The sequence below is a fragment of the Dermacentor albipictus genome, chromosome 9 (genome assembly GCF_038994185.2).
Source record: "Dermacentor albipictus isolate Rhodes 1998 colony chromosome 9, USDA_Dalb.pri_finalv2, whole genome shotgun sequence".
Classification (NCBI taxonomy): Eukaryota; Metazoa; Arthropoda; class Arachnida; order Ixodida; family Ixodidae; genus Dermacentor; species Dermacentor albipictus.
Genome location: NC_091829.1, coordinates 56,353,059 through 56,365,732, shown reverse-complemented (window position 1 = coordinate 56,365,732; position 12,674 = coordinate 56,353,059). Strand labels below are relative to the sequence as shown.

At 47.7% G+C, this 12,674-nt stretch overlaps 1 protein-coding gene across 1 annotated transcript in view; it reads right to left on the bottom strand.

Annotated features, from left to right (window-relative positions):
- The window catches only part of LOC135896544 (putative sodium-dependent multivitamin transporter), a 57,256-nt gene that overhangs the window by 376 nt on the left and 44,206 nt on the right, over positions 1 to 12,674 (bottom strand). Inside the window, exons 13-15 of the mRNA XM_065424972.2 lie at positions 10,573 to 10,739; positions 5,001 to 5,101; positions 2,638 to 2,735 (exon numbers count right to left, since the gene is read on the bottom strand). Of these exons, the coding sequence (XP_065281044.2) occupies positions 2,638 to 2,735; positions 5,001 to 5,101; positions 10,573 to 10,739 (366 nt within the window). The remainder of the gene's footprint in view (positions 1 to 2,637; positions 2,736 to 5,000; positions 5,102 to 10,572; positions 10,740 to 12,674) is intronic.

Sequence of the window (12,674 nt, the reverse complement as noted above, 5' to 3'; positions counted from 1 at the left end):
AAGTTGCAGAAAACTCCGTCGCAGGCTTTCATCACACACGTAAAAAAAGATGACGAGTGGTAAGCGTGAAGATCGAGAAAGGCTTGCAGACAAATAACTCCGTATAGGCACCGGGTGCGGGATAGAGTTTGGACCGGTGGCGCCTTCATGCGGCGGCGCCATGTAATGACACGTGACGGCCGGGCCGGTCTCTGCAAGCGCTGCCGCCAGCAACGCTGATATAATATGTTCCGTAGTTTTTTTCAGTTTTGCGTTACCGAAATACCACGTGAAACGAAACGCGATCAAACACGTGTTTTTGGGTGCACGAACAATTACTGATACGTGACTGTAGCTTGTTAGGACATTCACTTTGGTCGTTTTAGAGTGATCTACTACTCCAGGTACAAACCCAGAAAACGCCTCGTTCTTTAAATCTGACCTTCAAGCTCAGCCAAGGTTAAACTGGAACTTAGCCTGCCACTACTGTCGGTGGCTGCGTACGCCGCGTGGGCGCCCATATCTTGAAAGCAATCTGCAATGTGTTCAAAGTACGCCGAGTACTGGTAACTTCGTACCCGCTGTGTTCTCGACGCTTAGTTCGCGTTAAAGCGAGACGTAGCGTGGAGGTCATTTCGCTCGCTGCTGCTGCCGAGCCGGGCAGCGTCTGTGTGTTGTCTTGTGATGCAATTGCAGATGCAGTAGTTGCTCACGGCGCCGAGCAGCGTCGAGCAGCAGTGCATGCATTTATCACTCGCGACCACATGCCAGCGTTCTAGCCTGTGTCTTGTTGGTAGAATGCCCCACTGATATTGCCAATGAAAATCGTTCACTTGAGAGGGCAAATCAGGTGAAAGCACGGCTGTCCATGTTTGTGTAGTAGCTGTCCGTGGAGGCACAGCAGTCTCACACAACATTTCACACAACCTAGAAACTGGCGTCGCACGCCACTTTGTGATTATTAGTTGTACAAGCTGGCTTTGCAAGCGCGCAGCTGCCGCATACTGCGGTGCCGGCGCTACCGCTGTCGGAAGCAAGTTGTGTTCACGTGATGCAATTTTTCTTGCAAACGGGGGTCAAAGTCCAAGTTGTTTTTTTCGACGGCGCGTTCTTACCAAATATAACCTTCAGCATCGCGTTTCTGCTCTTTAAGGGCTTTGCAGGGGAGGTATTGAGTTAAGAGGCTTTCGCTGCCACCAAAGCGGTGCACCAAAACTGCTCTGATTTTCTTGTTAATCATATAACGACGACGTATTTGCCAGAAGACCACCGAGATTACCCGGGTGACCGCGGTGGTTATGAGCGATAACATGTAAGCTTGCACGTCTACTACTTCGCCTTCGTAGTAATAACTGGATCGTTGCGGCAATGTAAAGGTGGTGTTTCACCTCATACGTGGTGAGACATTTTCAGCGACATTAAAAAACAGTCAGAAGCAGTGACTGCATCGCTACTACCTCTAGCAGAAAGGGCTTTCTTTATTAAGAACGTATTGTGCAGTAAACTGTGGTTTGCTGCAACGGTAACTCTCCTGCCGTCACCAACAGTACGCGTAGTAAACTCACTTATTTTCTCATGGTTCTGGCTAAACAAGTCGCAATATATTGCGCAGCAATTTTTGCGTCTGCCGAAATCCAGCAGAGGATAGAGCTTGCCGTGCCTAGTTACATTTGCTCGGCTGTTGTGCACTAAGAGTACATGTGATCTACGTGATGATGAGTACCCACGTTGGCCACTGCTCCTTTATTGGCTGCGCCATTACCGCCATTACTTTGCGGCATTATCTTATGCCGCAGAGTAATCGCGGTTTAGTCGCACATGATCGAAGTAGGTCGTCTATGAATTTTGCCAGAAAGTATCTTCCGAGATCGGTTAGAAGTTGACGAGGTGCACCGTGGTGTAAGATAACGTCGTGAACTGCTTTCTGATCCGTCTGACCCATCCCTTCACATGTTCGTACTACAAAATGGATCCTGTATCGCCGCAACATGCACCCCGATGGGCCCGAGCTCCTAACCATCATTCCGTTTCATCTTCGACAGATTGTACTGCAGCAACTGCACGAAGTTGCCACCGCTGGACACCTTGGCGTCACGCGGACCTATGACCGAATTCGGCGACGGTTTTTCTGGCCCCGTCTCAACCGCTCCGTCCGGCGCTATGTTGCCGCGTGTCAGTCGTGTCAACGCCGGAAAAGACCAGCTGTGCCTTCTGCCGGTCTGCTGCAGCCTTTGGATATACCGGCCGACCATTTTTTTCGCGTTGGCGTTGATCTTCTCGGACCCTATTGTTCCTGTTCTCATTCTGCTTAATGACCTACCCATATTAAAAAAAGAAAGGAAAACAGGAAAGCCGGTAGGGACAGCTTGTGACACTTGGTTAAAAAACGCGTGAAACATTTGTTTTTGTTAGATAGGTGTTTTTGTCAAAGTATATACCTATATAAAAAGGACTGTTTGTTGTAAATTGCACCGCTACCGACGCTATATGCCAGCTGATAAGTAGAATATAGTTTGTTACTGCAAAAAAAAAATCATGGCGTCCCCGTTGAGTAAACTCTGTGGCACTAAATGGTGCCACTAGCCCGATGTGTTTTCTTTTTGAGGTACCCGTTACAGCTGCCCAGTAAAGTTTTGTACCCGTTACAAACCGGCTCACCTTTTTCAGGCGCGGAAGCAGTCCGGTCCAGGCCCAGAACCTCAAGGCTACAGGACTTGACAGGCTCATGCTCTTCTCAAGGTTGTCGCTGGCCCGGGCTGCAAGAGAAGAGGTCACATTGGCTCATCGCCTGGCTCATCGTACGCCCGTGTCAACTTTTGTGAGACCACTTTCGCAAGGTAACTTCGCCCGAGAGTTATATAATGTGATTGCTGGCATTTCGGAGCAACTACGAAGTTCCTCCAGACACGCAGACAGTTCGCGGACGTAACTGTTTTTTTTCAATTCGGTCCTTATTACCGACTCTTATGTAAACAAACGTGTAAAAACCATTTTCTTTTAACACGTTCGCGTGCTGAACACAGTATCTACATGTATGCAGTCGGTGCCCGTTAACTCGACCCTTGCGGAATCACAAGGAATGTTGTATTATTCGAAAGGTCAAATTAACAAACGAGAGCAAAAGAAACAGATTCAATTTTTTTTATTGCTTGAGGTAGTCCGTAACGTCTTCTTGTTTCTTGCTCTTGATGCGCGACTCAATAAGCATGGAGCATAGAGTGCGCACACGTTTAAACGCTGGCTCAGCGTGACATGTCACAAAGCAAGCGCCAACGAATTGTTTCATGGGCGGTAGGAACGTCGGCCAGTAAAAGGTAAAAATAAATTTACATAAAACAACTTCACACCGAGAGAAGCAAGAGTATCGTCTGCTGGGTTCATTGTTTTCAAGCTTACAGTACCCACTGCTTGCCTAAACGGGGCGCTGTTACGGGTGGGTGGAAATCGAGTTAACCGAAGCGCCATACTTTCGAGTTCGAAATAAGCGGGTTTTCCTTTCATAGCAACGCATGATTTTTCGCAAGAACTTTTCAGTGCGTTCGAATAAGCCTAAAGTATGCTTAACCGAGATAGAATTAACGAGAGTCGACTGTACGTAGCGAAAAGGAACGCTTTCCTTATGTATCTTTTTGTCGTTAAAAATTGCTTTTGTAGGAGTAAACAACGGGGCATGAAGGAGTAACATCATATGGTATACGAGTTTTCATGTTACTATGCATACTGAATTTGCATGACAACTGGAGCTATTCGAAATACACTGGAAATACGCACTTCACGAGTTCATTCCCTCATCAGTGGGTCCACGCCAGTCTAGAGCAAATTATTGTCAATTTTCTTGTAACCCGACGGCAAGAATACGCCGAAACCACTTTTGCACAGTTTTGGACTCATCTGACTTCATATTCTGAATTAATACTTCGCGTAATTGCTCCCCAGTTAATGTCGAAAAAGATTAATGTGATCGTGTATTAATTGCACTGTATACCAGAGGTCTCGCGAGGAGATGCCATACTTATAGTTCTGCAATATCCGTAGTCGAGCTCGACAGTTTTTTTGTCAACTGCGGATAGTTGTGTCCGGGCACGTAAATGCGACAATGCTTGTTGTGACGCACCAGAGGGCACTACAAACAGTTAGGACTGTAGAGTTCTTTTTTCGTTGAGATGGATGACTGGGCCACATAATATTCATAGAATATCGTGGTAGAATCGTTCGTCCATCGTAAGACTCACTGGAGTGGCTGAATGTTTCTACCATTCGACATGTATTCACCGAAAAAGTGCGTCGCTGTTTCTTTTATCGTTCTCAGCGCACAGTCGCCCGTGGACTTTGTTTTGGATTGATTCTGTTTTACGTGCCAAGTTTTCGCATTGTGTGAAGGAGTCGCGAGTCCGTTGGCATGAATTAGGCGCGTGATTTGTTATCGTTCTTGTGCTTCGTCGGGGTTTTTTTTTGTTCATTAGAACGGATTCTGTAAAACTCGCCTCTCACATGCAGCGCATGCAATTGCGTCTGTCTGGGTGAGTTACCTGAAAAGGCGGACGTTACTTCCACGATAAACTGCTATGCATATGCGACTAAATAAAAGGATTTACTAAAGTTTTTAATGTGTATTCGCTAATAACCTTTAGGGCACGCGTTCGAATTGCGAAATCAAAACCGAGCAATAGTAGAGTCACGTTTTCCTAGCAAGAATCGGGGCTTGCACCGCGGTTTCAAGCTATATCCAGCCTTAAAGTGTGCCATATATACATAAGCGTTCCAGACGACCGTTTACTTCAAAGGCGTGCGTTGGTATACTTTCCGTCCTTGTTTGAAGTTTGAAGTTTCTTTCCTTGCTTCGTTGTTGTGTCGAGTATCCGAGTGCTACGCAAAGGTCGATTACAAGCTCGCGGACCAGCTAAGACTTTTGTAGTTGCGCCAGATTCCTTTCGTGGTGCTTTGGGGCGAAGCGCTACCCGCGAAACGAACGTTGTAAGCGACGACGCGCGAAGCGTGAGGTTCATCGCAGGAGCACGTACCTGTCATGACGCTGAGTGCCAACCCGATGAGCACCGTCAGGAACGTGGCGAGCAGGCAGCACCAATAGGCAGAGAGGCGGTACAGGGCGAAGACGTCGGGGCTGCACACAATCGAGATTGGGAAAAAGTGAACCGAGAGACAGTCTGACATGGAAATGTGCACTCTAGAGCTTGAACTCTAGAGCACTCTAGATCATTATTCAAAAGACTACCGCAAAATAGCAGGGACAAAGACAGAGAAGACGACAGGGCGAGCGCTCGTCCTGTCGTCTCCTCTGTCTTTGTCCCTGCTATTTTGCGCTAGTCTTTTGAATAATGATGACACACCAACTAGCCCAGCTTTCTGCCTTGAGCACTCTAGAGCTTGAGCTGAGCTCTAGAGCTCAGGGTCTGGGTGGCGTTTTCGCGACGTGACAAATAGATCCTGAAAAAAAAAAAAAAAAAGAGAGAGACGTAGAGCGCAAGCTTCGGGACTACAGGTCTACGAAAGAGCACAGGTGGTGATTTATAAGCGGTGCTTCATATACAAGAAATACATTAATAGATGGAAAGAGATAATGAAGCTTGTAACGATTGTCACGTCTGCTTGTCATCAGTGAAAGCTGTCTAACTTAAACCACGAAAAAAAAAGGGCCGGCTGGCAGCAGTGGCTAAGCGAAGTGTATATAACCTACCAGATGGATGAGTTGAGGGTCATTGGATAAAGGAAATACAGATGTGCGCCTTTCCCGCGAAGAAACCACCAGTTGATAGCGGCTGTGTTCTGTCTTTCTGCGGCAGTACAATCGTGCACAGCGTTTGCCGCGAGCGTTTGCCGGTGAACATTGTGGTTACATACGCTGCAGATGCCGGGAAGTGAGATAAGCAGTCAGGGATATCTTTGGATGGTATCGCGTTCCACACTTTAGGGCGAATCTTAAACGCCCGCGAATTTTCTTTTGCGTTATGCATTACAGTCCCATGGCATGTGTTTGAGTGTGGATGTTCCCTGTCTGCGTATCTTACTTGTGTCTTCTTTTTGTACTTCAGGGAATATCCGTTTGAGGCGAAACGGGTTGTCGTTGTTGATGCTGATGGTGATGATGATGAAGATGATTTATTGGCATCCCCTTTGAAGCGGGGTGGTCACAAGCAGTCACATAGCCTGCTTTAGTTAAACCGGTATGCTATATATGTTTTTCACTTTATCTCGTGTACATCTCCTTAATCTTTCTTTTCTCTTTCTCATAACTTGTCTGTCCACCTTGTACCGCTACCGATGTCTGTAACGTATCCGGTCGTATCAATCTCTTCCCTGCTTCCCCCCCTCCCCCCCCCTCCCCCCCCCTTCAAAATACTCTAAACGTCTCTCGCTTATCTCCACTGCTGACCGACCGATGCTTCCAGGATGATGAGTTGTCCGACCACGGATAACTGCCGGCAGCACCTCCTGGTTTGTGCCAAGAAAGCAAAATGTTTGCGCGGGCCCTCCACCAAACAACGCCGCCTGTCGTAGGAACAATGTTCCATTTCCCGCATTCAAACAGCCCCCATCCGGTAGTTTGGCAACCTCGGATGCTCGTGCGCGTGCTCTCATATACGAGACGTATACGTGAAGCCGGCGCGCAAACTGTAGCGCCACCTCGAAATGCGGCTCAAATTTGTGGCGATCGAGGTTTTCATCGTTCAAGGATCGCCACTGAATGCGCGCTTATCCGGTGATGCGTTTCTGAGATACACGTACGTCAGGTATGCTCCCGTACTCGGGGCCACTCTGTGGCGCTTTTCGATCTCGCGAGACGCTGCGTTTTAGGCCGCGACGCGTTGAATCGAGTCAGGGCCACGCTACCCGAGCGCTGCGTTTCCCGGCACGAAAGCCGGATTGTCTTGCCGCACCCTTGACCGCCTGAGAGAGAGAGAGAAACCTTTATTGATAAACGATTTACGTGCAGTGGTCGGAGACCCTTTAGTCCAAGGCCCCGCTGGCCTCGGCCGCCAACTTGACCTGTCTTATGAAGGACTGTTGTCCCGCCAGGTCTGAGCTGGTTAGCTGTGCCTCCCATTGCTCCATTGTGTGGTGTGTTTTATCAAACGGGTGTGATTCACAATCCCAAGTAATGTGTTGTAGTGTTGGTATGCCTCCGCACCACGGGCAGTCGGGCCTATAGCGAGTCGGGAACATGGCAATCTGTAATTTAAGGTGAGGGAATACCCCAGTCTGAATTTTGCGCCAGGTGGCGGCTTCCTCTCCACTGAGTTGTGGGTGAGGGGGAGGGTACTTTTTTCTGGTTGCACGTTGATGAGCGAGAATCTCCCGGGCATTCGTTGGATTGGGTACATTACAGTGGCTACCTGGGACCGTCCCAGTCGAGTCGGCCCGGTTAATAATACCTGAAGACGTGACCTCGCCTGGGCGCGTCGAGAACGCGTGTACTGCATACGTTATCGCCGAAATGACTTGCCCGCCGTCGTTCGTCCAAACTGCAGTGCGCCCGCCGCATGGTGCACTTCCCGGGCACTGCTCGCAGGCGCCGGGAACCGCCGAAAAGCTGGTGTATTATAGCCCGGCGGAGGGGGAGAGTCATTATCGGTCTTGCCTGTTGTCGAGGCGCAGGCGGGGGCGTCTATACAGTATGTCATTAAGGCACAAACGGCGTTCTCAATTACTTCCTCGTATCGCTTTTTTTTGTTGCTCTTCTAGGTTTAATGAGGAGCCATATAGCCATTGAGAAGGTGGCTTCGAGAAGCACTGCGGAACGCGTGAACACCAAGGTTGCGCCTTGAGGATATTAATCATGATAATAAAAAAAGAACTTGTAGGATTTTACGTGCCAAAAGCGGGATACGATTGTGAGGCACGCCGCGTGGTGGGGATCCCTGGATTAATTTGGACCACTTGGCTTTTTTGTTTTGAACTTTCACCCACTTTGCACGGCACACTGGCGCGTCTTTCTTTATTTTTTTGCATTTCTCCCTCATCGAAATGCGGCCGCGTTCGGGCGTCGCAGAGTAACCACGTATAGTCACTGCACGGTGCTGCGGCGGACGAGGTTATTGTTAGCTGTCGCGAACATCTTGCGCTTTAGTGAGTCTGTTGCGATCACCTACTTAACACGAGACGATACTTCTTCTCTTGCTTCTTCGTTATTATTCGTTCTTTTTCGTGAAAGAAGAAGTATTTGGCAACTGCAGGGACCAGCTGTCCCGAGACTTTAGCCGAAGAAAGACGAAATAAATGTGCGTGCGTGCGTCCGTGTGTGTGTGTGTGTGTGTGTGTGTGTGTGTGTGTGTGTGCGTCCGTGTGTGTGTGTGTGTGTGTGTGTGTGTGTGTGTGTGTGTGTGTGTGTGTGTGTGTGCGCGCGTCCGTGTGTGTGTGTGTGTGTGTGTGTGTGTGTGTGTGTGTGTGTGTGTGTGTGTGTGTGTGTGTGTGTGTGTGTGTGTGTGTGTGTGTGTGTGTGTGTGTGTGTGTGTGTGTGTTTGTGTGTGTGTGTGCGTGCGCGCGCGCGCAGAGTGGAGGTCAGGCACATGCTGTGCCTTCAGTGTGCACGTTCTTGCGCGTGCCGTCTGCTTTTTTTTTTCGGTAGTTGAAGTTGTTATTCGCTGCATGTTTGCACATGCGATTATCGGCGCCAGGAGGCCTCTTGCGACACCAGTAACAAATTTTTTTTTCTGGTTGGAGCGCTTAAGCGACGAGTCCTCGATGCAACCCTGTCATTATTTGTAACCTACCTTACCGTTCATTTAGAATAACTGACGATGGATCACTACGTTACGGAGCTGCGGTTGGGAACCAAGCACGCCCTCTCCTACGGCTGCGGGCCAATTTCGTCCGTCAGGGCCATCTGGCACTCGCCGGAATTTCACGCCGTACGTGCCTCTCCTGCAAATAGGCGCTTGCAACACTTAAGTTGCAGGCGTGGTGATACAACATCCGATGGTTTTGCCTAATGTACAGTCAACGAGAAAAGTTTACGAACCACGGGATCTCAGAAAACGTTCAATTTCCGAGCAGCCTGATAGAGTAGTTAGTAAAACCGAACATAACGATGTTATCTATATAGGTACACTAGTGGAGGCTGTAACTGCGAACACTACGGTGTGTTGTGAGGCTGTGCAGATATTCAGCCTTTTTTTTTTCTTTCTCAAATCTCGTGTTCCGTAAAATTTTGTGGTTGACTGTACATATGTTGCCGAACCGGTGTAACAGCTAGCGTTTCTGTCGTGGTTACAGTTTTAGTTTTCAGCGAATGAAATGAAAAGCGTTGGACGCCAGTTGTCGGGTAATGTCACCACGTCAACCGAGAAAAGTTCGCTGAAATAGCGCCGCGTGTCGCCCAAACTTCCGGCAAAGGACAAAACAGTTGTAAGCAGGGTGTTCTTTTTCAAATTTTTTTTTTGTAGAATACGGATTTTTCATTAAAAGAAAAAGGCGAACGTGGCGAGACGGATATACACTGCCGCTAATAACGTGAACTTCAGAACACTGATGAACAGAAAATATATTGATCAACATTTTTATTACTATCTTATGGACAGTTGCTTAAATGGCAGACATAACGGCAGTCGCATTTTAGTGCACCCTGCTTTATAAAAGAATAAGGATAAATCACTCCACAGTCACAAGGTGTATTCGTTGTCTGTATCTACAACAACAACAACAACAACAACAACAACAACAACAACAACAACAACAACAACAACAACAACAACAACAACAACAACAACAACAACAACAACAACAACAACAATAATAATAATAATAATAATAATAATAATAATAATAATAATAATAATAATAATAATAATAATAATAATAATAATAATAATATACACATTGATGCGCCGATTTAGGTAAAACATACCACAGCCTCGCTGCTCGTCCTCCTTCAAGAGTGGACGGGCTGGTGAATTTTTTTTATTTGCCGCGCCATTCTACGGAACAACTACTTCATGTACTACAACTGCAACTCGCAGCCGTAATACATCGTGAAACCACGCATCATTTGCGCACCTCCGAGTCACCTAGCTCTGTTCAACGCACTACGTTTCGACTGCGGGCGCAGGCGGTGCGCCGCGGCCGCTGTTCACTGAAATGTATCGCTCCGCCCGTTCGGCGGCCAGTATAGGCTTAGACACGCGACGAACGTCGTGGACGTAATGAGCGCGTCATACTTCTGCGACTTAAAAGTATGAGACTTCATGTCGCATGAAATCGCATGACGTATACTCAATGTTAACGAATGCATTTCTTTCACGTTGTATGTGACGCACTACTTTTTTAGTCGCCAGTGCGATCTTGGCCATGGAGACTTCACCACGTCTGTGTCTTTCGTCACATGTGAACGGAATACGTAGGTGGGCGTCGTGCATTTCGATGGAACATCAAGTACCATACATTTAAGTCGCAAAATATTACGTAACTATTACGTCACGTGCTACGTATGAAAGGAATTACAGATGTAGCAATTTCTCTTGGGGCTCTCCTGGCGCTTTCGGGTAGATGCTTTTTTTTTGTTGTTATTTCGAACTTCCGCGACGGACGCATTTTATGAGACAAATCGCCGTTTCTCTCGCTACAGCAAAAGTTTCTCACCTGTCCGTGGGAACGTAAGGCAAGGTTTCGTTGAGGGCCAGGGTGGCGTTGGCGGGACACCGGTCCACGCCGTAGGTCATCCGAACTGCTTCCACCTTTGACGCGAACCGGCCGGCAGTCTGCCATATTTGAAGCAGGAAGACGCCCAGCGCCGCTGTCGCGGTGCCCTGCAAGTGGTACACGAGTGTTTGTCGCAGTAAGCGAGAGTTTTCGAAGCAGTGCGGGAACAAAATCGGGTGCTGGAAGCTTTGTTTTTTTTTATCTGTTTCATGGCGGAAGCGTACTGGATAACCTGTGATTGTTGCTTGCAGTCAGTCATTCAGTGTTTTTATTTTGACATTTATAGCCGTGTAGCAGTTCTATCTTTTAATTACGATAGAACCAGGGATGTTTCGAATGGGTGCTTTTAACCAAAATTTTCCGATTTTTCAGTCGCCGACCATTAAGTTACCGCTTTTTAGAAAGCTTCGTAAGCAGCCATTGTTTCTTGGAGAGCTTGCTTCAAAGGCTTTCATGTTGTTCAGAGCCCATTCATGCAGTGTGTTTTTCTTTTTGATTGCAATGAGCCATCATGCGTTTAAAGCTGATCCTTTGTTCTCGACGGTCCGCTGTGTCCTTGCACTAGTCAATGCGGGCGTGGTATCTAAATATAAAAGAAAATGAGAAATTTATAAAATAAATTTTCCTGCTGTCTGCGCCATATGCGTCTGCGTTTGACTGTTCGACATTCGATTCGACATACGGCACTTACTATTCCTATTCGATTCGTTTTCAAAGAAGTTGATGATGTCCGCCCATCTCTAGCCCTTTGACTGCCAAGGTTTTTTTTTTCCCGACTGCTACACAACCTCTCCCGTTTTTTTTTCTTTCGCGGACATTTCAGAATGTAGAAACTGTCTGCTTTTTTTTGTCGCCGTTTTCTCCTATTTCGGTATTTGTGAATAGTTAATAACTTCGTTCGTCTGTCATAATCTGTTCGGGCGGACATGGCACGTTGGTCATGGCCACGACTTCCCCTTCCGGTACTCAGTTCCGGCTGGATTTCCCCCCTCCCCCCCTTGTTGGCTCGTATTTCATGCTACATTGAAACTGGCTGTCCGTCGTCCGTTTCTTCCTGTTCCCAATTCACCAAGTATTCATAAATCTCTTCGCCTGTCAAATCGCGGACGGATCTGCCACACTGTTTCGACGTGGCTGCCCTGGGGTGACAGAGCACAGAGACATCTGCTCCAGCGGCAGTCAGAAATGTAATTTACAAAGTGTTTTCTTTTTCTTGTCTGTTTAGGTGAGCTCTCCATAGATGGCGCAGCAGGTACGTGACGCCATATTTTGCTCGAGTTGCTTCTGGAGAGGCACGGACTGCGTTGAAAACGCAAGACGAGCATACACTCGGGAGTGGCAGGGATCGCGCGAGTGTCCGAGTTAACTCGGTAGTGGCAGTCAAACGGCATTGCAAGAAGAGGAAGTAGTTTAATGACTGGAAGATGTAGAGAGGTCAGCCGGTAAATGGAGCATCTGGCCTGCTACTCTACGTAAGGGAAGGGGAAGAAGCGAAGAAAAAGGGTCACAATGGGGGATGATAATGGGAGGAACGAGGTGAAAGACACATTGCTCTAACTGGTGTCACAAGTGTGAGTCTACGCCCGTGTCGCCCATGAAACTGCAAGTTTGCAAAAATTGCAAACGCTCTCACATTGCCATCACTTGCGCAACAATCTGCCTTCTGCTGTAACAATTTTTATTTTTCATGTTTGTTAGACTTAACAGGAAGCCTCGCCGTATAGGCTTTGACTTTGAGAAGTCCTTCGCTGTACATATCATACGTAAGTGTACCGACGCTATATCTAATAAACACGGAAATTGAAATTGGAAACCCACAGCTTTAGGAACGTAAAACACACACACACACACACACACACACACACACACACACACACACACACACACACACACACACACACACACGCGCACACGCGCACACGCGCACACGCGCACACACACACACACACACACACACACACACACACACACACACACACACACGCACGCACGCACACACACACACGCACGCACGCACGCACGCACACGCACGCATACACACA